At 33.8% G+C, this 22778-nt stretch overlaps 1 protein-coding gene across 9 annotated transcripts in view; it reads left to right on the forward strand.

The window, feature by feature from the left end:
• The window catches only part of sd (TEA domain transcription factor 1 homolog scalloped), a 388541-nt gene that overhangs the window by 347217 nt on the left and 18546 nt on the right, over positions 1-22778 (forward strand). For 5 of the 9 annotated variants that reach the window (XM_081738954.1, XM_081738951.1, XM_081738953.1 and 2 more), the window contains 4 exons: positions 9060-9104; positions 12543-12689; positions 19560-19597; positions 21549-21750. In XM_081738954.1, the coding sequence (XP_081595080.1) occupies positions 9060-9104; positions 12543-12689; positions 19560-19597; positions 21549-21750 (432 nt within the window). The remainder of the gene's footprint in view (positions 1-9059; positions 9105-12542; positions 12690-19559; positions 19598-21548; positions 21751-22778) is intronic. The other 4 variants (XM_081738957.1, XM_081738956.1, XM_081738958.1 and 1 more) reach the window with 2 other exon arrangements.

Here is a 22778-nt window from a genome sequence, read left to right on the forward strand (position 1 = left end):
AGGCTAATGGAGACGGTGATTATGAGAAATGAATGAAATGGTGGAATGAAGAAAGTGGGAGAACCCCGAGAAAACCCACGCACACAGTGTTTGTCCACCACAAAATTCACTTGGTGGGAGCAGGGTTTGAACCCGGGACCCCATACACCAGAGGTGAACGCTCTACCACTGAGCGACCGCGGCCCCATTTATTTGATAGTATTTTCACAGTACTAAATTGTTCTGAAGGACAAATTTTAGATATTGTCCTTTATTTAGCTGTTTGTTTAAAAATCTTGAAGTTGTAAGTGAACTAATACCTCTTTAGAAATTATGTGGAAAGTCTTTCGATATGTGTTGCGAAAAATATTCTTGCAGTAGCACACACACATACACATTGTATATGTAATATAATCCTCTCTGCCTGTTCAATTTAAAAATGAATTGTAAATATGTTTTCAGCATTGACCTTTTTTTAAAAATAAATAAATAAATAAATAAATAAACTAGACTCAGAAGGCGGATGGATTTTGAATGCGCAGTAGTAAGGCGCGCTTCGTTTCTCACTGAAACTAATCAGTCATTCTTTAACAGGCGGCCATAGTGTGCGGAATTCAAACATGCTGATTATTTTAACTTTTTTTCTGCAACTAAATGTGGAATATTAGGATTAATTTTTCTTAATAAGGGTGGATAATAGTACCAGTCATCAAATGTTAGACAAACAGGCTCGTAAGATTTTCTGTAGAATGTGTAATTATTTTAAAAGTAGGTCGAGCAGAAAAAAATTGCTTGTCTCCAGCATGGCCACACCTCAGGAGAGAATTTTAGCGCATGTGGAGTAAATTTACGAAAGGTGCAAAGAGTTGTGTGCGATGAGAGAAATTGGGAGCGAGTCCCCGTTAACCCTCTGGCTCTGCTCACGTAGAAACCTAAAGATACAGTAAAAATACAACGAATTACGAACATATAAGATATAAATTTGGAGAAGGTATCTATTTCATTTCCAAATCAGTATAATAATTAAAAACAGCATTAAGACTGTATCAAAGTTATTTCTGTTGTCTAGGGGACCTGAATCCCCTTAGATCGCATGAATGTCCCACTGAAGACATTTGAAAAGTGTGTTGAATGAAGCAACATATGTGTAATGAAGTTGCATTATGAAAGAAATATCCACGTATAAAGAAATTGCATTATATAAATCCGTATACAATATATAGTGAAGTAAGCAACATGCAAGAAGTACTTGAACTCTGTTATAGACAACATTTTTGCCATTGTTTTTAAAATCCCTTTTTTTCTGATTAAACAGCTGAAACCTAATTAATAATTGCATTACTTGGTATAGTTTTGATATAGACGTGATACAGATTCCGTAATATACGTGAAAACAACTTGAACAAAAACACAAAGTGAAGATGTAGAATAGAGGCGGATATAATTGGCGATTTGTTCGTTGTTACTTCGATATATCTATTCGTAAATCCACGAACTACAACTTCCCTATTCCGTAACCATCCATGTGGCAACGTTGTGTCAAGCTCTCCGGCACTGCACAATGCTAGCAGACTATCCGCTATCCGAACTGTTCCCAACCCTTAGATCTAAAATTTTTACGAAGTTAAGTATTAAAATAAATGGAATTTCATTATTTATCAGTGGTAGCGTGAGTAAGTGATAATCACTATACAGTATTTCTGGTAGTAGCAATTTTAAAATGATTTTAGAAATAATATATAATTATGAAATATTCATAAATATTAATGTTGCATCTAATTAATGTGGTATTAGTTTTTATGCTTTTGTAAATAATAATAATATGAAGTTGGTATTTTATTAGTGCAAATTAGCTAGTATAAGTGTAGTTACGATTTTAAGTCAAGTTTCGACCTGACGAAGTTATATTGGTATTTATCTGTAATTTACTTACTTTTATATTATATTTGTGATATATAATATAGTATTCTGTCCAATATGCATATGTGTAGTTCTGTTCGTTACGTTTAATGAACTTTATACTATTAGTATATATTAGTATTTTTATCTGAGAATGTATTTCCAGTAGGATGCATGACACCACATGTAACAAGTGTTAAATATTTAATTTAGAATTTATACAGTATTTACTATACATTTTCTTTGTAGCAAGTTTCACTGAAGCAAGGTTTCTACTATGTAAAGTAAAGTACTATTACGATGTTGAAAGTTAGCACTTTGTGTTTTTAATCTGTAAGTAGTTATATCCGCATTTTGAGAGTAAGTTTTAATCTGCATCAATTTTCCAGACATAGTTGTCTCATTGTTTTGTGAACATATTGTCACATTTAAATACTTAAATGGTTAAATCTAGGCACACCATTCTAGAAATGGTGATTCTATTTCTTATTTTTGCGCTTATGAATGAATTAAGTCTCGAAAAGCCCAGTCACGCCAAACCAATGTACTAAGGTAAGAACGAAATCAACCCTTACCTCATCTAAACTACTCGTAAGGCATTATTATGTTGAATAGCCGGTGGGAGTTAATGGAATAGATGCCTTATTAATTATATGCTTTCAGCATATCGGTCAGGTGAGGAGGACAGTACAGTATATTCTAAATAAAATTAGCCACATGGAAGTGTCCGCATTTTGGCATTCCATGATAATCCTATCTACAAATCTTTATTCAGTGAAACTTGCACGAAATTTGAACTGATTAAACATTGGGAGGATTCATTAAAATAGAAACTTGTTTCGTGTTTTTTTTTTTTTTTTTTTTTTTTTTTTTTTTTTTTTTTTTTTTTTTTTTTTTTTACCGTTTTAAGTAAGGAAACCGCATTGCTTGCCAGTACGCAGAAATTTGATGAAAAAAAAAGTATTGCTGCAGCTAAACACCATACTTTTTCTCTTTAAAAAATTTCGGTAGTTTCGCATTGACATTAACATTTTTAGATAACAGAGAAGAAAATTAAAACTCTTCGCATATTATCCTTTCCATACTGTAAACGTAGTGGAAATATTTATGCTAAAAGTACCTCGATTTAATGTAGTAGTTTATATATAGGGTGATCTATAAGTCACTTGCCAAATATACTTTAAAATGAATTATTTACTTACTAGAAAACTGTGTGACACTACTACAAGTTGTATCATAACATTAATTACCTAAGTCAAGTATTGAGTCTCTTCCACCATTTTCAGTGTACAAAATAAATCGTCAAAGCACAGAACAACATGTATCTGTAGTGTTCTTGTATGATAATTTATCAAATTCAATAGTAATAGCTCTTTTGTTCCTTTACAGGCTCTCGATTTTTATTTTTCTGTCATTATTCCACAGATAGAAAAGTCCACTGAGATCCTTAATTGTGGTCATGTAACCACCATCTTTGAAGTACAAACACATGTTCATCCATGTTTCAATTCGTTATAAACTTACTTATTAAAGTTGTATGAAGGGTAAATCCTTTATACTTAGGTAAAACCACTTCTTACAACATATTATTGACGAACCACACCATAACATATTGTTCGCATCAATCAGCTACTGCTATTTGAGTAATTAAAAACTGAATAATTGCTAATGTCATACTACTTACGGTCCACCCTGTATATCTACAGTGCAGATTACTTATTAGAGAATATTAAAAACAATCCACAAACCCAGGCAGAGGGAAGAAAAATTTAAGCTTTACTTAAACTCGTTATCCAACCGCGGAAGAAAGAAGGGATCAAACCAATAACTGAGGAACGTCTGTCACAGCTTTATATTGGCTTTAATAATATTTGTGTTACCAGCATAAAGGCGTATCTCTTGCCTAACTGAATAAATGAAGCACCTTATTGGCCAGATTATAGTACGATAGTTTTAGTATGAAAACAGTTACCTAAAAACATACTCGTGTTATATACACAGAGTAGCTCTTTATATTTGAAAAAAAAAAAGTATGTTTGGTACCACACACGACTGTACTATTGTATCATTTTCTACGCACATTGAAAAAATAGATAAAAAGAATTACAGACATTATTTGGGTTTGCAATAAAAGGTAAATTTACTTATTTCTTTTTGTCTTCAGAGTTACCTGTATATAATATTTTATGCTGGGTATTTTTATTACTCCATTAAAATCTTTTCAAAAACTTCGGGTCATGTTATTCGAGATTATACTATATTCAGGCTAATTCGGTCCTTACATCAATAAATCACTCCTGAAACCAAGGGTAAATTAGAGGTCTACAATATTTAGACTAATACTGTCCCTATGTAAATAAATCTCTCCTCAAACCAAGGGGATATTGAAATCGTATATACTATATTCAGGTCAATACGGTCCTTATATTAATAAATTGCTCCTGAAACCAAGGGAACATTCAGCTCCTTCGTGGCTAAGCAATTAGCATACGCGCCTGTGGCGTGGGAGATGTGGGTTCGATTCCCGGCGGGAGCTCATGTGATTCGGATTCCACGTTAATCAGTAGGTCCACGTCTCATATAACCTCGCTGCTGAACTGGACGTTAAACTCCGTCACCTCACTAAAGGAACATTCGATATCGTATTAGATTCAGGCCAAATGGTAATATGAATATATTCTTCTTGGTTTAGAAAGTAGTTCTTTGTAACAAAAGCCAAAGGCAGCTTGATTGGATAGTTTCGAAATTATTGACAAAAGAATGTGTAAATGGAAATCTATTTCTGCTGGTAACTATATACATGCATACGGTTGATTGATAACAATTATATAAGAAAAATCTTGTTTAGACTGACTTATGCCTGATGAATCCAGTTTTGATTAGAGTCTCTATAATTTCCGGGTTCCCATACTTGAATCTATTTTCGAGACACAATGAATGGATTAGGCAAAGGGTTGTGCATGATAACATGAAGCCCTTTTTAGTCCATCTCTTATGGTTCAAAGTTAGTTTTAAGGCAGATGAAGATAAACACGTAACAAATTAGCTAAAACAGATCTGTAGTGGAATTGTAAACATTCTTATTTCGTTGGTAGCTAAACTAATGTTGAAGTATTTATAGGAACATTTTTCCAAAGGGTCTGCGAAGTCAGGGAAAATCATTTGTACAATTATATGGCAGTGCCCTATGCAGTCATTGGTCGTAGCTGAAAAAGTACATACGCCGTAATACAGTTTAAACATAATAAAAGTCGTAAAACATGAATTTAGTTATTATTCTAGTGTTGTGACGTAGATTTCATAAAGGAAATTGTGAATGCTTTTTTTTTTTTTTTTTTTTTTTTTTAAAAGAAAAATCTTGTTTTTGTGTTTTCTAACAAAGTATGATTTCACGATGATAAATTGACTATTTAACACTGTCGTAAACACTGGTGGCTTTTTAAAAATTGATCTTGCAACACTTGAAATATCTTGTCTTTAAAATATATTCTAAATTTTATATACAAGAGCCGGATAAAGAGTAATGGCAACATTATTATAATTCGTACCTAGGTTTATGCACAGAAAAAGCATTTGCTACATTCTTTCAATATAATCACCTCCCATATCTTATCACCTTCTGCCACGTATGTAGAAGACGTCGCATATCGTCAGCGCGTCAATTTGTGTCGATATAACTACAGTGACCGCCATATCCAAGGGATGATGACTTATCTTATGTCGTTGTGGATCCTTCAGTTTGGCGAAAAGTCCATCACAAAGTCCCTGAAAACGTACTTGGACATTAATCTTGATCCATGCACGTTGTTTGCATTTCCGAGACCTGTTATTATGGCACTTCCATTTTTCTCCCCCTACTATATGGTAGTGCTGCCTTTGACTGAATAGCACATGGTCGTTATTAATCGCTACAGTTTCCGAAACATGTTATTATGGCACTTCCATTTTTCTCCCCCTACTATATGGTAGTGCTGCCTTTGACTGAATAGCACATGGTCGTTATTAATCGCTACAGTTTCCGAAACATGTTATTATGGTACTTCCATTTTTCTCCCCCTACTATATGGTAGTGCTGGCTTTGATTGAATAACACATGGTCGTTATTAATCGCTACAGTTTCCGAAACATGTTATTATGGCACTTACATTTTTCTCCCCCTACTATATGGTAGTGCTGGCTTTGATTGAATAACACATGGTCGTTATTAATCGCTACAGTTTCCGAAACATGTTATTATGGCACTTCCATTTTTCTCCCCCTACTATATGGTAGTGCTGCCTTTGACTGAATAACACATGGTCGTTATTAATCGCTACAGTTTCCGAAACGTGTTATTATGGCACTTCCATTTTTCTCCCCCTACTATATGGTAGTGCTGCCTTTGACTGAATAACACATGGTCGTTATTAATCGCTACAGTTTCCGAAACATGTTATTATGGCACTTCCAATTTTCTCCCCCTACTATATGGTAGTGCTGCCTTTGACTGAATAACACATGGTCGTTTTTAATCGCTACAGTTTCCGAGACCTGTTATTATGGCACTTCCATTTTTCTCCCCCTACTATATAGTAGTGCTGCCTTTGACTGAATAACCCATGGTCGTTTTTAATCACTACAGTTTCCGAGACCTGTTATTATGGCACTTCCATTTTTCTCCCCCTACTATATGGTAGTGCTGCCTTTGACTGAATAACATACGGTCGTTTTTAATCACTACAGTTTCCGAAACATGTTATTATGGCACTTCCATTTTTCTCCCCCTACTATATGGTAGTGCTGCCTTTGACTGAATAACATACGGTCGTTATTAATCGCTACAGTTTCCGAGACCTGTTATTATGGCACTTCCATTTTTCTCCCCCTACTATATAGTAGTGCTGCCTTTGACTGAATAACACATGGTCGTTATTAATCGCTACAGTTTCCGAAACATGTTATTATGGCACTTCCATTTTTCTCCCCCTACTATATGGTAGTGCTGCCTTTGACTGAATAACACATGGTCGTTATTAATCGCTACAGTTTCCGAAACATGTTATTATGGCACTTCCATTTTTCTCCCCCTACTATATGGTAGTGCTGCCTTTGACTGAATAACACACGATCGTTATCAATCGCTACACTCCATCCCCTCACATTTCCTTATCATTTACGGAAATCTTAATGCTGAGATACAGCTCTCTGACGTGATAATAGTGTTGCCACTACATTTTACCCGACCTATGTATGTTGAATGTTACTATTATTAAATGCTGCTGATAATTATAATCATGCATGTTAACTGTGAGCGTTCTTTACTAAATATTTAACCTACTAACAAGTAAAAGTTAGTCCTCAGTGATTTCCAGAACCTACTATTAACTGTACTGAATCTCCAACTCATTTGAAACTACTTTTTCCACTTGAGAGGGACTATATAAATTTGTTTTATTTGTGTTAGTATATTTGAAGATATACGTAATTATGTACACACATAGATAAATAGAAAAAAATATTTAAAATATAGAACTAAAAAAAATTAAATAGAAGAAATAACATGTGCACTAGCGTAATGTTAAAACATTTACATTAGCATGTGTTTATTCGTAAACAGTATTTTAAAATATATAAATATATAACCGTTAATTATAATTTAGTAATTTAAAGAGAGAATAATCATTATTTTTCAAGTACTCTTTGTGAGTGCGTGGAGTACTGTTTCGTTAAACTATATAATTGTTACACAGTAACTTTCGTCCGTAAATACATAGTAAAATTAGTATGAATACGAAGTAGTCTAGATAGTAAAGTCAGAGCAAGTAAACGTACATGATAAAATTAGTGTAAAGGAAATACAACGGACGAACTTCGGGAGATGATTCTTTTCACTAAGAACAAAGTCAAAGTAGGCGTGGGTTGAAGAATGTATGATTTCAGATGTACGCCGTGAAAAGTGTAATTTTTTGTTAGCTGAAGTTCTGTGGGTTTATTTCTGTTATAGGAGATTAGACCTTGATACATGAGAGACAAATTTTGTCTTTTCTTAATACGAGGGGATGGCAAAGAGTCAGTAGGGCAGCTCTTGTGTATAATTGAGTTATTTGATTTGTATGGATATTGTTTCAGTGCCTATGTTTCCAAACCTCAGGTTACGCTAATCTTGCTTACACTGAAATACATTCCTTGAAACCATACTTTCACTATAACAATAAATAAATTTAGCAAGAACCTTTCTGTAATTTTCCCTCTTGCCCCGTGTATTTTGTTAATTCTAAATTATTCAGTCAAATAAGGAAATAGTCAGATATATCAGATCCTTCATTAGGGAATATTTCTTCAGCATTAGCCAACGAGACTTTAGATTTGGGCTTTCGGTTGGTCATACCTGTGAAACCGTGCATTTTTTTCAATTTTTGTTCATTAGGTGTCCTTTATTCCATTTGGTAAAGAATCACTGTCCAAAGTTTTTTTCTTTTGGGGGGGGGGGGCAACTTTCCTTCAGATCTTTGTGCATATATTCTCTAATAAATAAAATACAAATGAATTTTGTTCAATATATTTCGGAAAGTTTTGAGCGGAATATTTGGGCTGCATTCACTAGCTTCTTTAAAAAATATTTATAATGCACAAACTTACACGAACTACTATTATGACACATTGACGTCCCATACTTTTGCGCATGTGCCATAACAATAGTTAATGTATGTTTGTACTTGATGTATAAAAAGAGCTGCAAGTCCTTGCAACCGAAATATTCCTTTTAATAAAGTTACTAATGAGAATATTTAGATTTCTTATTAACGCCAAATCATGTTATTTCTCTTACGCCATTTTTTTTTTTTTTAAGATTCACGAAGTTTGTTTATATATTAAAAAAAAAAGCTCATAGAATAGATACATTGCAATGATTATTTAACATATATTTTGCTTAATTAATATTATTCATTTTCACTCTAAAATTAGTAATTTAGCTTGCATATTCATAATATACTTAAAAATAATTTTAAAATGTGCCATATTTGTTCATTTCTGTTGAATTTGGGACACAATTCACTTTAATACATTTGCTTCAGTTTTAATTAAAGTTTTAATTGTTGATTAAAACAAAATCGCCAGTATTTAATTAAACCAGGGCGAAATTATGTAATAGAATAATTTGTAAATCATTATTTGCACTCTAAATGTGTTATGGATCTCAGATTTCAGGTGATATGGATTTGGCCGTCCCAAATGCAAATCCACAGGTACATCAATTTTTAAATTTTGTCATTGATTATTCTGTTAGTCATTAGTATCGAAATTTTTATAAGCAAAAACTATTCAGAGCACTAATTTAAGCATGCACCAATTCACTTTGTGATCATTGCACCACACTTTCTTTAAAATTAAATATTTGATCGTTTCATTTAAAAAAAAATAATAAAAATAAAAGTACAATGATACACAAAGACTGAAAAAAAAATGCACCACTGGGTTGGGACTCGAACCTGGGATCTTCAGTGTACTGTAGTGACGCGTTATTCACGACACCCAATCCTCGCCGTGAACAACCATACATTGTCTCACTTTTGAAGTCGATGTTCATTCACTGGAATCACAGGGCCTGTACCACAACTCCTGCTGTGTTTGGACAATCCAGTATTTACGTTCAGAATACTTCTGATAATTGTATTACACATTGTATTAGTAAATGGAAGAAACAAGCAATTTTTAACACAGTTCCTCTATAGATGTAATTCATTGACACACAAAGAGTGACTTTAACCCGAGATCCTTGGCGTATTGTGCCGGTGCGTTAACCAATACGCTACCCAGTCCGCTGCCCCCATTTATTAATATGTGTAATACAACTGTCATAGGTATTCTGAATGTGGTCACTGGGTTGTCCAAACACAACAGGATTTGTGGTATAAGCCATGTGGTTCGTGTGATTTGACTGAATGAAGACTGATTTCAAGAGTGAAGGAATGTATGGTCGTCCAGGGAGCAGACTGGGTAGCGTAGTGGTTAACGTATCAACTGCTCGGGTTCGATTCACAGTCCAGTCGTGTATATTTTCACTCTTTGTGTATCATTGAATTCGCATCTGTAGAGGAATTTGTGTTAAAAATTCGGTTGTTTCCGCCCTTTTCCAATATAAAGTAAATCCAATCTTTGCATGTCTGCTGTGTGGTCGAAGATTAAAATGTTAAGTAGTTTTGATTTATAATTTACAGGTGTATTCCATTCCACGATCAGAAAGACTAATAATTTTTATTAGGTATTGCGTGCACAGTTGACGTTATTTTGAGTCGTTAAATGCCAGCAATCAAAAAATTGTGACAATCAGTAATTCTCTTGAATTTAACAATCTTCTTTTGGCGTTGTTTTTTTGGAAGTGTTCAATTATATCTTATTTTCGTGATCAAAGTTATTTATACCAACATCTGTTTGGAATTACTTCTGTTAGTTTCCTTTCGAGAATTTTGTTGACACACTTGATTGCAAAATTGAACGGTTATTAGATGTTTTGTATAATATGCTGTAGGTGCCTTTTAATGGTGGATGCCCTCCAAATTTCCCGCTTTCAGCATCTTGGTGCGAAGTATTTACGTGTTTAAAAAAAAATGCACTAAAAGATCACACATGTAATTTTATGCTTAGATTCACTTATAACATTAGTCATATATGTTCACTATCATCACCTCCATGCAAACACGTTCAAAAACATAGCAATTGCATATAGTTTTAATAGCTTTTTACTCTAGCTTCTAGGTAAAAATTTGAAAGTTTATTTTTAACAAGGTAACAAATAATGTTTTTATGTTGAAAATCTATAAGGACATGCACACAAAATTCAGGAAGTTCCAATATTCTTCAATGTAACCGGATAAGAAATAAAAATAATATCAGTTTAGTAAGATCTATAAAGTTTAAAGTTTTCTTCCTCTTTTTTTTTTTTTTTTTTTTTTCTGAGAGACTTTGTAGGTAGAGCACTTTCCAATTTGTGAGCTGGATGCACGGGTGATTTCTGAGAAAGATTCTAATGTCTCGATATTTTAATCCCGACACACATACTTTTCCTCTCCCTCCGCTTCCAAATAAATAAGATTTCTATATTTCGAAAATTACAATTCTATGGAAGAAGAAATTTTAAAAGATTTTTTAAAGGCAAATTTTAGAAAATTAAGGTATCCTTTGACCATAGACGTTGGTGTGTGCAGTGTAAATAAGCATAATATTAGATTGCTGTTAAGGTACCATCAGCTTTCGAGCTCCATGTAACTAAAATTATAATTTGGATTTGTTTAATAGTTTCTTAAATATTAGCAATAAACTTAAAAAAAATAAATCTAAATTTTCAAACTTAAAACTTTATTTTTATTTCTTTTCACGGCACATCACGTATTAAAATGCTATCTTTAAAATCATGCTAAAATATTGCAGTTTAATTCTTGCAAAGCTGTTTAACTTTTTACCACTTTTCATTTAATATTGCACTAAATTTAAAGATATTGCTCTTTCCATAAGTGCAAATTACATTTCTAGAGCTGACAAAATTTAAAATTTCGATTGAGTGAGGGCATACTTGTCTTCAAGCAGCTTGAAATTCATTTCAGTAACGCATTTGTAAAGAGATAATTTCGCCACTACTTCTGTCTAATATGTTACTTTTTGTTTAGTTCTTTATCCGTAATATTACCTCTTTTTATCTGCATGCTATATTTACAAGGTGTTTCAAAAATGCTATGACATGTTAATTCGCGTCAATAAATTGGAAAAAAAAAAAAAAAAAAAAACCTAGGGAGAAATAACCGAAGTCTGTTTTTTCTTGTTTCTGACTCAGAAGCCACGCAAAGTGTGAGAAAAGAGAGTAGTTCATATTACGGACACTAATGGGCTTTAAAGGAAGCGGCGTAAAAAAATAAGAAAGCTGTACTGTACCAAAAATATCAATTTTAGATGTTTAGACACTGTGCATATATTTAATATTTAGAAGAGGGGATTTTTTTTTTCTTACCTGGCATCCAGGAAATTAATACAAAAATAAACTGTTTCAGAGCTGCTCAGCACCCTTTATCGATGTAACCTTCCTCCTTATTAAAGGACAAACTATCACCATGTTTTAGTTGATAGCGTAGCGGAAATAGAACATCGGTAAAGGATAAGAGAAGTTCCGAAACTGTTTGTTTTCATATTAGTTTCCTTGATGCCTTAAGAAAAGTCCTCTTCTAAATACTTCGGAACGAGTTTTCTTAAAGTACTTCAAAAAATTAGAATAAACCTGCCCTGCAAAGAATTGGCAATATGAAAAATTCATTGCATAGCACTCTCAGCTTAAAAAAGTGACTTATTCGTTGTTCAGAATTTTATATAAACTGCTTCCTCTAAAGCCACCAGTGATTGTGCAATGAGGTGTAAAAGTGTATTTTTCTTCATTTAGCAAGGCTCGTAACTCAAAAACTAAGCCGATTTCAACAAAACAAAACATTTTTGCTTATTATTCTCGTAAGTAGAATCATTTCTTAAACGTTTAAATAGGAATTCTGAAATACCCTGTATAAAATGTACGATATTATAAAATGTAACTATAGGGATAACTTAATTGTTATAATATTAATGTAAAAGAACAATAGAATACATAACTCCTGTGAATTGTAACTTATAGTGCAGTAACATAGCAACTGGTATCTCTTTAACAGGACCAGGCAGCTAAGGAGAAAGCTTTGCAGACGATGTCCAGCATGTCGAGTGCACAAATAGTCTCCGCAACAGCCTTACATAACAAAGCAGCCGCCGCTGGACTGGCCAGTTTAGGGATTGCCTCTCCAGTTTCGTATCCTGGAGCTGTAAGCGTTCTATTATTTTCTTTAACTTAAGAGAGAGTCATTCCAAAGAAATTCCGCGTTATTTTACTTTTTTGTTTTTTCCTTTTTCAGTACTGAAAAATAGCGCTCGTGGCTTGGGTTTGCATGTTGTTTCGGTATACATTCTCAGTGTTAATATATTGTTTTGAGATGTTTGAAGTTCAAAAGGTCGAAGAAAATTCTCAAAATTTATGATCTCAAAACTGAATTTATATACCGTTCCATACGCTTATACTCTTCTTGATATTTCGCACATAGGCACCGTCCTTCCTAGAAAGGTAAAAGTAATTTAAATTGTGGAAGGAAAGGTAAAATACAAAGTAAAATTGAAGAAACCACCGCAGTTTACTCATTATATGGAGAGATGCACCTTACAAAGTAGCACTTTGAAGAAGGGTTTTACATGTTAGCCGCCATGTGGTTCCAATCGGACCTACTGGAGCGGTCTAAGAAAATGTCCTCGTAGGTCCGATCGGACCCCCATAATTTCTAATTCATCGAGTTGTTGTTACCAGAGTACTTATATTGTGAAGTGCTGTGTCTAATTTAATGAATTGTAGTGCGGGGCCGAGGTGGCTCAGTGGTAGAGCGTTCATCTTTGGTGCATGGGGGTTTCTGGTTCGATCCCAGCTCACGCCAAGTGAACTTTGTGGTGGACAAACACTGTGTGCGTGGATTTTCTCGGGGCTCTCCTGTTTCCTCTCACTTTATTCATTCCATTTATTTTTATCATCACCGTCTCCTTTAGCCTAGCCAGCGTAACGTGGGACGTAAAGATTTTGAATTGTAATGCTTTTACCACACACAATACAGGATAAATTTACATTGTTGGTTTTGTTGTTAATGTTGCCGATTAACGCCGCTAGGGGTGCTGAGAATCAAGTAACAAATATTTGCTGTTCTTGTAGGATCGATCGGACCTACGATGTTGCTTTTGCAATAACATGTTAAAAATTTAACAGTGGATTCATTATTCTAATTTATTATGACAAGATGGCAGTGTTGTGAAGTCCCCGTCATTTGCTGAATATCCAGAAAGGTCTGTATCACTATATTGTTATTACTAATGAGATCAAATTCTGCGCGTATTTCTTCGTTTTTCATTGTACACAGAAACTACTTATTCTAAGCAAGAGAAATGCATCCATATTTGTCACACAAAGCTAGCTTGCAAATATACAGTTGAACTGACAACTCTATCTAATAGTCATTTGTTTATTATTAATTTATCCCCTTGACGTAAACAAACACACACGTAGGTCCGATCAGACTCCCAACTTTCATGCCCGCGGATTTAATACCTTGCCTTAGATTATGTTTCGACATTAACATTATGTTTTTTAAAAAAAATATGCATAAACGAAAAATAGTGTAAGTAAATACGTTTAACACTCGACCGGTGAACAGCAAAATTCACTCTTGGTAGCTAACGTGTTAAGAAACCACTAAGTAGACTTACCACATAGAGTGATGCACCTTGGAAAATAATCACTTTCGAAAAGCCGTGAAGAAGCCGCTGCAGTCTACCCATTACATGAAACGGTGCACCTTGGAAGGTAGTAATTTTGAAGAAGGCTGATTGTATAGTAACTTATCAAATTCATATAGATACCTGGCACTTGAGCCTTGCATTTTACATTTTACCTCATGTCACTTTCGTCCCATCAATGAGGAACTACCTCTAAGTATGAAATGTTAAGAATGATTTAGTTACTGTCAGTTTTCAAGTGTCTGGGAAAATGTTTCCTCAGATTTGACAAAATAGAATTAATGAATGAAAGTCAATGCGCTAACTAGGGGGCCGCGGTGGCTCAGTGGTAGAGCGTTCACCTCTGGTGCTTGTGGTCCCGGGTTCGATCCCAGCCCCCGCGGTGGACAAACACCGTGTGCGTGGGTTTTCTCGGGGTTCTCCCGTTTCCTCCCACTTTCTTCATTCCACCATTTCATTCATTTCTCATAATCACCGTCTCCTTTAGCCTAACCGGCATAACCGTGGGACGTAAAACTCAACGATTTCATTTCAATGCGCTAACTACTAGTTGAACGTGCGAAATTTCGCCGCCCTGAGTCTGTCGTTGGTTAGTTGTAGGAAGTTCCTTGTGGGCATACATGTCCTGGAAAACTCTCATCTGTCACCCATCATATCACAGACTTTTTTTTTTTTTAATCAGTCTGTTTCATAGTTCCTTTGTAAACCCTATTTTCTTTGCATGGTACTTCCAATTACCTTGAAGGAGGAAAATAACACGAATTTAAATTGGTATGACTCTCAACAGGGTATTTCGTGACAAATTTGGTAGGTCGTAGTATAACTTATTTTAATTATTTTGAGTTAAAAAAAAAAAAATCCGTAGAAACATTTATCCAGTTCACAAAAGATTCGGAAATATGTCGATTTGAAACTTGCGCGTAAAAAGTCAAGATGATAGATATTGAAAGCAGATAAGCAACCAACTGGTTGTATTTTTGGGGGTGTTTTAATATTTAATAATAGAAATAAATTACCAATAATTATTAAAATATACAGTAAATACCTAATTAATAAATAATAGTTTGAATGGAGCATTTGTTTATAATAATAATAATGTCTAATATTATCTATAGGCTACTTAAGATGTAATTAAGCTTAAGCTTTTTGCGTCACTAGGTGCAAGTGCCGTAGGTAAGCTGTTGCCGATAAGTGAAGAAAACTCTGAATGTTAATGAATAGCCGAATTCCGATATTTCATACAAGATATTCAAGTGGCCTATCTACAAATTACTGCTAATTGTAATTATAGGATAAATATTGAATATTTATATATAGAGGATCTTACTTTGCATACGGGGAAATTTGAATACTATTAAACTGTTTCAATGCTCGCTGACTTCTTTATCAGTGGCTTCTACTCGCTGCTAGACTGGAAATACATCTATAGCTTCTGCCTTCCTGTGGAACACTAGAGCAGTCTTCTTGAGGTAGGAACCTACCCATTTCTAGATTAGCAGCAAATTCAGTTTGATAGAATTTTAATTTTCCCTGATACAAGGCATGATTTTAATTAAATTTAACAACCATGCATTTCAGTGGTAAGTTACATAAAAATATCACACACATAATGTTCACACCTTCTTGTAGCTGCAAGAAAACTTCATTCTTAAAGCAAACAAAGTGTAGTATTGTTACTGTGCACACCCAGTCAAGTTGGGTTCCAAACTCTTCCCGGTTAGGCATTAGTGATACTGATTGAAGTTGAAAACGTCAAGTAATTTTACAAATCTTTATTACGAAAGAGTTCGTAGATTTACCTCTGCTGCTTAAGAATTAAACTCTTGGATATTTTCGTCGAAACTCGAGAAATGGACGTTCTTGTATGCTGCTACTAGTATCCAACCTCATTTCTCAGTGAACTGATCGAGAGATGTGATTTAAATAATAATAATAATAATAATAATAATTCAAAAATATATGATTTGATATCTTGTACTAACCAAATTAACATTCTGGGCCGCGGTGGCACAGTGGTTGAGCGTTCACCTCTGGTGCATGGGATCCCGGGTTCAAACCCTGCTCCCACCAAGTGAACCTTGTGGTGGATAAACACCGTGTGCATGGGTTTTCTCGAGGTTCTCCCGTTTCTTCCTACTTTCTTCATTACACCATTCCATTCATTTATCATCACCGTCTCCTTTAGCCTACCGGGCATAACCGTAGCACGTAAAACTCAAAAATTTCAAATTAACATTCATAATTCATTAATCTATAAACTACGGAATTAACAACAATCTGCCGTTGGAGAAAGTTTCCTGGCCACAGGGCTTGATAATTCACGAACCGGATGTGTACTTTGAATATGATTTCTTCTCCATGTATTTGAATTGTTCATTTATCAATACTGAGGCGATGAACATTGTATCGTGACAAATACAAGAGTTCACCGCCTCAGAAAACACAAGCTCAGTATTGAGTTCTGTCTTGCGTCAAGTTAATCTAATCAGGATATATTGTTGTTACTCGCCATGTTAAGATTTTACTTTGTTATTATCCTTGTACTTTTAATCTCAAAACAAATTTTCCAGCTAGAACCAATATAAATCACACGAGTTTGCTTTTCTAATCAAATCAAGAACAAAAATTTTATGCAGTCTTTTTTGTTTAGTCCGTTTTCATTTGCATTCATTGGATGATGATGATAATAACAACCTATATAAATTTAAGGTATTAATTGGTATTAATGATTCCTAGTGTTGCACTAAAACAATAAATCTTAGAAACTATTTGTCTTTAACAGGCATTATAAGCATTTACAACACTCTTAATTCAAATTTTTGTTTCCAAATTTGGACCGATATTGTTTTGCATATATAATAGCCAGAGAGCCTTGTTAAAACTTACTGAAATTATGCATGTTAATCAGTTTTAAAGTGATTTACCATTAAAGAAATAAAATTATTTTCAGTTTTTCATGTATCTTTATAATGATCATTAAGGCCAAAAATCCTATCAGGATGCAAAAAACTTTGCCCACGTATCGGGAAATAATACTTAATTCCTTTAAATATATTTGAGCTTTCAGTGTAACCCATAAGCATTGCTATCATTATGGAGTTTCTGTTGTGGGAAATAATACTTAATTCCTTTAAATATATTTGAGCTTTCAGTGTAACCCATAAGCATTGCCATCATTATGGAGTTTTTGTTGTGGAAAATAATACTTAATTCCTTTAAATATATTTGAACTTTCAGTGTAACCCATAAGCATTGCCATCATTATGGAGTTTTTGTTGTGGGGAAAAAATACTAAATTCCTTTAAATATATTTGAGCTTTCAGTGTAACCCATAAGCATTGCCATCATTGTGGAGTTTTTTGTTTTGGGAGCCACAAGAATCAGAAAATAAGTTCAGAGTAAGATTTTGTGCACCTTCTTTCATTGGATCTTGTTCTCGTTCACCTCGACCATAGATTGGTGGTCAACATGGAAATTTTAAAAACTTTTCTCTCGCTTGGGAGAGCTGTTTTATACTTTGATAAGGCCTCTTCTTCGTAACTGCATTTAGATATTCTATCCTTGGTCTTCCTCTTCCTGGTTTTCCTTGTGCCTTTCCCTCTATCAGCACAGTGATCCAATCGGAGTGTTGAATAAGATGGCCAAGCGTGCTGTTTCTTCTTTTTCCTATTATCTTCATGATCTGTCGTCCTTCAGTAGCTTCCTTTAGTACGTCTTCATTCCTTTTCCTTTCGGTCCATGATATGCGCAGCATCCTGCGCCAACACCACATTCCAAATGCTTCCAGCTTGGATATTTCTTAGTCTATTAAATTACACTTTTGAAAATTATGTTCGTAATTTCAGCTATGCTGTATAAAAGATTAGTTTTGTAGAATCTTGAAAAGTGAAGATGTCGAGTTGTGTGAAGATTTACTATATTCAGGTGTCTTTTACAACGACAAATATTCAGTTTTGCCGTGTTTTCTGTGTGTGAGGCCCATATTAATGTACCAGAACCCCTCAAAAAACGCATTTCGAAAAAAAAAAGAAAAGAAAGAAAGAAAGGAAAAAGAAAGAAAAAAAGTTGTTTTGTTAAAACGGTTCAACTCGAGTACGAACAAGTTTAAGTGGAGCTTTCTTTTCTGTGGAGTTAACATAGTTCTCTACTTTACCTAAAAGTGATCTTAAATCAATCCATTCGTCCTGATGTTAATAAAAGAACTCGTACAGAGTAGGTGTTCTCTTTTCTTGGCAACGGTATAACACATTGGTGGTTTTGAAAATATATATATATATATATATATATATATATATATATATATATATATATATATATATATATATATATATATATATATATATATATATATATATATATATATATATATATAATATATTCGTAAATCAAAAATTCTGCGTACTGCTCTCTGATTAATTTCATATTATTTCAAAATTATTACGTTTTAAATAGTATTAAAATAAATCTTTTTCCCATGTGTCGCGTCCTATTTTGTTTACAATAGTCAGAAATTCAGTCCTGTCTGGGTACGTGGTGCTTTTTTTGTGTTCTTTTAATTTTCTTTTCCATGCTTGAGCAGGTAACGGTACAGGGACTGATCCAGCTATATTCTCAAATTTTGTCTTGGATGCCTTAATTAGCACAAAATTTTCGTCTATATCTATCTGAATTTATAAATAGTAGTAAACGGTAGTGATTATGAGCACTGTTTCTTGTAAATATAAATCAAAGTTATAATAATTGACAGCCTGAAATGACGTTTTTAGGATGGTGCCGTCCTAAGAATTTATTGAATTTTATAGTATTTTCAAATTTTCCAAAGAGTAGATAATAATACCTAAAATTTTCTAGCCTAACTTTTCATTGTGTACAAAATATTATGTAAATTAACACACATGCCAAGGCGCTACGTATTGTTAAATGATAATTTTATAAGATCAAGGGATTAAGTATTTTTTATATATTACTCCAATTTAGATGACACTTATATGTCGATATGTAATCAATATAGCCATTCTGAAAAATATCTTCCCTACATGTTGTAATGATTGCATTGTGGATCGTGGGAATGTGAAATGGGGTTTAAAAAATGTACTATATTTGTTACAGTTAAGTCATGCGCTTTAGTAAAATCAAACTTGTAAACTTACCGCTTACTTGATTTCAATTCTCTGCTACTAGACTATAGTGAATCGTAAAACCACATTTTTAAATATTTCTCACATGTACACAAGTAAACTATTAGGTATACTATTATTTAATATGTACACAAGTAAACTATTAGGTATATCCTTTGCAAATATGTTTTTTAATTAAGGGTTCGCTTTTAGATTTCGCAAGTAATTTTTATTCTTTCTTTTCAGTTCTGGCAGCCAGGATTACAACCAGGAACATCTCAAGAGTAAGTAGTGAAAATTATAGTCTTTGTATTAGAGTAAGTGGATATTATAACTATGTAACCATATGTACAATCTGATTCAGGAAAACTTGGCCACCCATGTCTCTTTAAAAGATTATATTCTTGCAATCGTATCTGCGTAATTTTAATAGTTTCCTTAAAGTAACTTCATATTTCTCTCATTTTTGTACCGCGTACGAAAGTAAGTATAATATGTATTCTACAACTTCTGTTAATAAATATAATTTCACATGTGTTTAACTCTTAATTTCATCTACGGACAAGAATTCACGAACAAAATTGATAAATATCTTGCATTGGCCTTAGCAAACTAGATCTTTCGCGATTGCAGTAACATCATAAACCACTATTTCGTACAAATCTTTCCAGTATTATAATATAATACTCGAAGTTCAGTTTCGGTTGAATTTGAGTCTCGAAATAAAATTAAATTAATTGTAACTATCCTTGCGATTTTTACTACAAATTCATCATACTACGAAAAACTACCGGGATAATCACACTTGTTTCTTCTAAACTTTTCAGTAAGAGTTAGTTTTTCTTTTGTTATTTAATAGTAATTCTTAGTAGTTATAGGTATAAGTAAAGCGAGACACACCAATGACGATAATGTGAATCGACCCTGGGTTTCCGGCTTCTCTCCAGATGTGTTAACCATTATGCTTGCCCTGAACAGCCGTTCATTTTATCACTCTTGCAGTGGGTGTTTAACCTCTCAGAACTAATGAACTGTACCACATTCGTCTCCTTGGACAACCCAGAATCCACTTACAGAACACATCGGACGGTTGAATTTATATTATATAATCTCCTAACTCGTGGGATATTCTAATTCTTAGTTTAATATTGTAGACGCTAGAGCAGGTTTAATTTTATATACAAGATATAGTAGACTTCCGAATATCCGTCTCCTGAGTATCCAGCGTAGTTTTCTTTTATCGTAATTAAATGAAGAAGGCAAGGCGTTGCATTGGCAACATTGCAAATTCATTGAAAGCGGTCGTTTGCTACAGTCCTCCTACATTGAGTTAAGTTGATTTTGAGTTTATTAACGCGGATTCCGAACCACATGAGCTCCCGCCGGGAATCGAATCCGGGTCTCTCCCGCGCCAAAGGCGAGTACGCTAACCGCTTAGCCACGAAGGAGCTCGATCCTCGTATATGTCGTGTGCAAAATACAAGTTGTGACAGCAGAAGAGCACCGTTCTGCTCCTTGTTCATTGTTTCGTTAGTGCGTAACGGACTTCAGTACAGTACGTTGCCGCTGTTCCTGATTATAACTGTATAGTACGTACAGTACTGTATTCGTAAATTGTTCTTGAGCTATATGCTTAATGTTCATGAAGAAACTAGTTCATAGAACTCCGGCCTATCCGGCTTTTTTGTTATCCGGCCTACCCTTCCGCCACATTAGGCCGGGTATTCGGGAGTCTACTGTAGTTAGAACAAGAGGTCTTAATGTAGGCATATGAAAATCCAAATAAAAGGTACTTACATTTTAACCCATGTATCTAATATTTTTTTTTTTTTTTCTTCCCACTTTACATCCAGTTCGAAGCCTAAAAATTTAAGAAATAAACATATGTTAAACTGGATATTCAAGGTGCTAATCTGTCTACGATTATTGTTATGATTAATATTATGTAATTGTATTTACTGGTATCTATGAATTGTACTTCATTGTAGAATTTCAGTTCAAACTATTTAATTGTTGTTTGTTGCTTAGGGATTAATATTAAAAACCTAGCTGCTTGTGGATTTTCTGTTAAAATTTTTATATTCATTTCCATTTCATAAAATACATTTAACTTTATCGTATGATTTCAAAAGTAAAATTTACTGTTTTCAAAAGCAACTAAATAAAAAAATAAAATAATTGTTTCTAATTAGTAAAACTTCAAGAAATTCATAATTTACGTGACCTTTATTTCAGTGTTAAGCCGTTTTCACAATCACCGTACGGAGTTCCTGCGACAGGGAAACCAGCGACTGCAGTATCATCTGCTGACATGAGCTTATTGCCAGCAGGTCAAGCACCGCCCCCTCCACCGTGGGAAGGTCGAGCCATAGCCACTCACAAACTTCGATTAGTAGAGTTCTCAGCGTTTATGGAACAGCAGAGGGACCCAGACACAGTAAGTAGTATGCCATTGTATAGTTTTAGATTTGTCAAGCACATAAAAGATGAGTATTGGTTATTCTTTTTAAAAAATTAACCAGGTTATGTGTTAAAAGAAGAATTATGAACATATGTTCATAAGCATATTTCTTTCACTGACTTGCGGTTATTGATGTTCATGGCTCCCTTGTAAACCTGGTAACGGGTTCTTTCTCTGATGCTGATAAATTTGGATCGATACGAAGTCAAGTGGAATTCTACTTTATTTCTTTAAGGAAAAGGTTGAATACAGAAATAGCGTTGCGGACGCTGCTGTTTCTCTGAACGTAGAGGTTATTACTCTATTAGCAATTGGTAGAAATACTAGACCAATTGAGTGAGGTTCAGAAATCCTCAGTTTAAATATGGTGAAAGAGAGACTACAGTAAGCATGGAAACTACTACATGTCATGTTTCAGGATCCAAAATTTTCAATATTCGCAAAGAATTGTCAGTTTGAGAGAGAAATACGTTCGTAGGCATTATGTAATAGGAAATTATAACAGTTTTTACCAATTAATACATACAGATTATTACATAACGTAAATGTTACACAGTTGGCATAAACAACATAATTCACATTTGTAGACACAATGGTATTCTTTCCCACATTGTATGAAAGATTTTTAAAAGTAGATAGAAAAAAAAATACAAAAAGGAGTCCGCGTGAGGTAAATAAACGAAGATTTTGATTAACAACATAAAAATAATACTTATCTTCGCTAACTGCGATGATACGTCTACACTATAAATAATGAAAAGGCAGCATCAAAGTTTCAAAGCAAATATCGAAGGGAAGGAAAAAAAGTACCAACAGTCTATTATCTTTCTTCGGACTAATTTTTTTGAACTCAGAATTAGTGTTTGAAAACAATATATAAACACTGCTTCTTTTCGTTAAATAGTTGTATAGATATCTTTCACTGTGCACAAACACCTGCGCTATAATATATAATTGCAGTGTACAAATGTTTCTAATGCGTAAAACTCAAATGGAAATTTTTA

The sequence above is a fragment of the Thermobia domestica genome, chromosome 14 (assembly GCF_964235325.1).
Source record: "Thermobia domestica chromosome 14, izTheDome1.hap1.1, whole genome shotgun sequence".
In the NCBI taxonomy this organism is placed as follows: Eukaryota; Metazoa; Arthropoda; class Insecta; order Zygentoma; family Lepismatidae; genus Thermobia; species Thermobia domestica.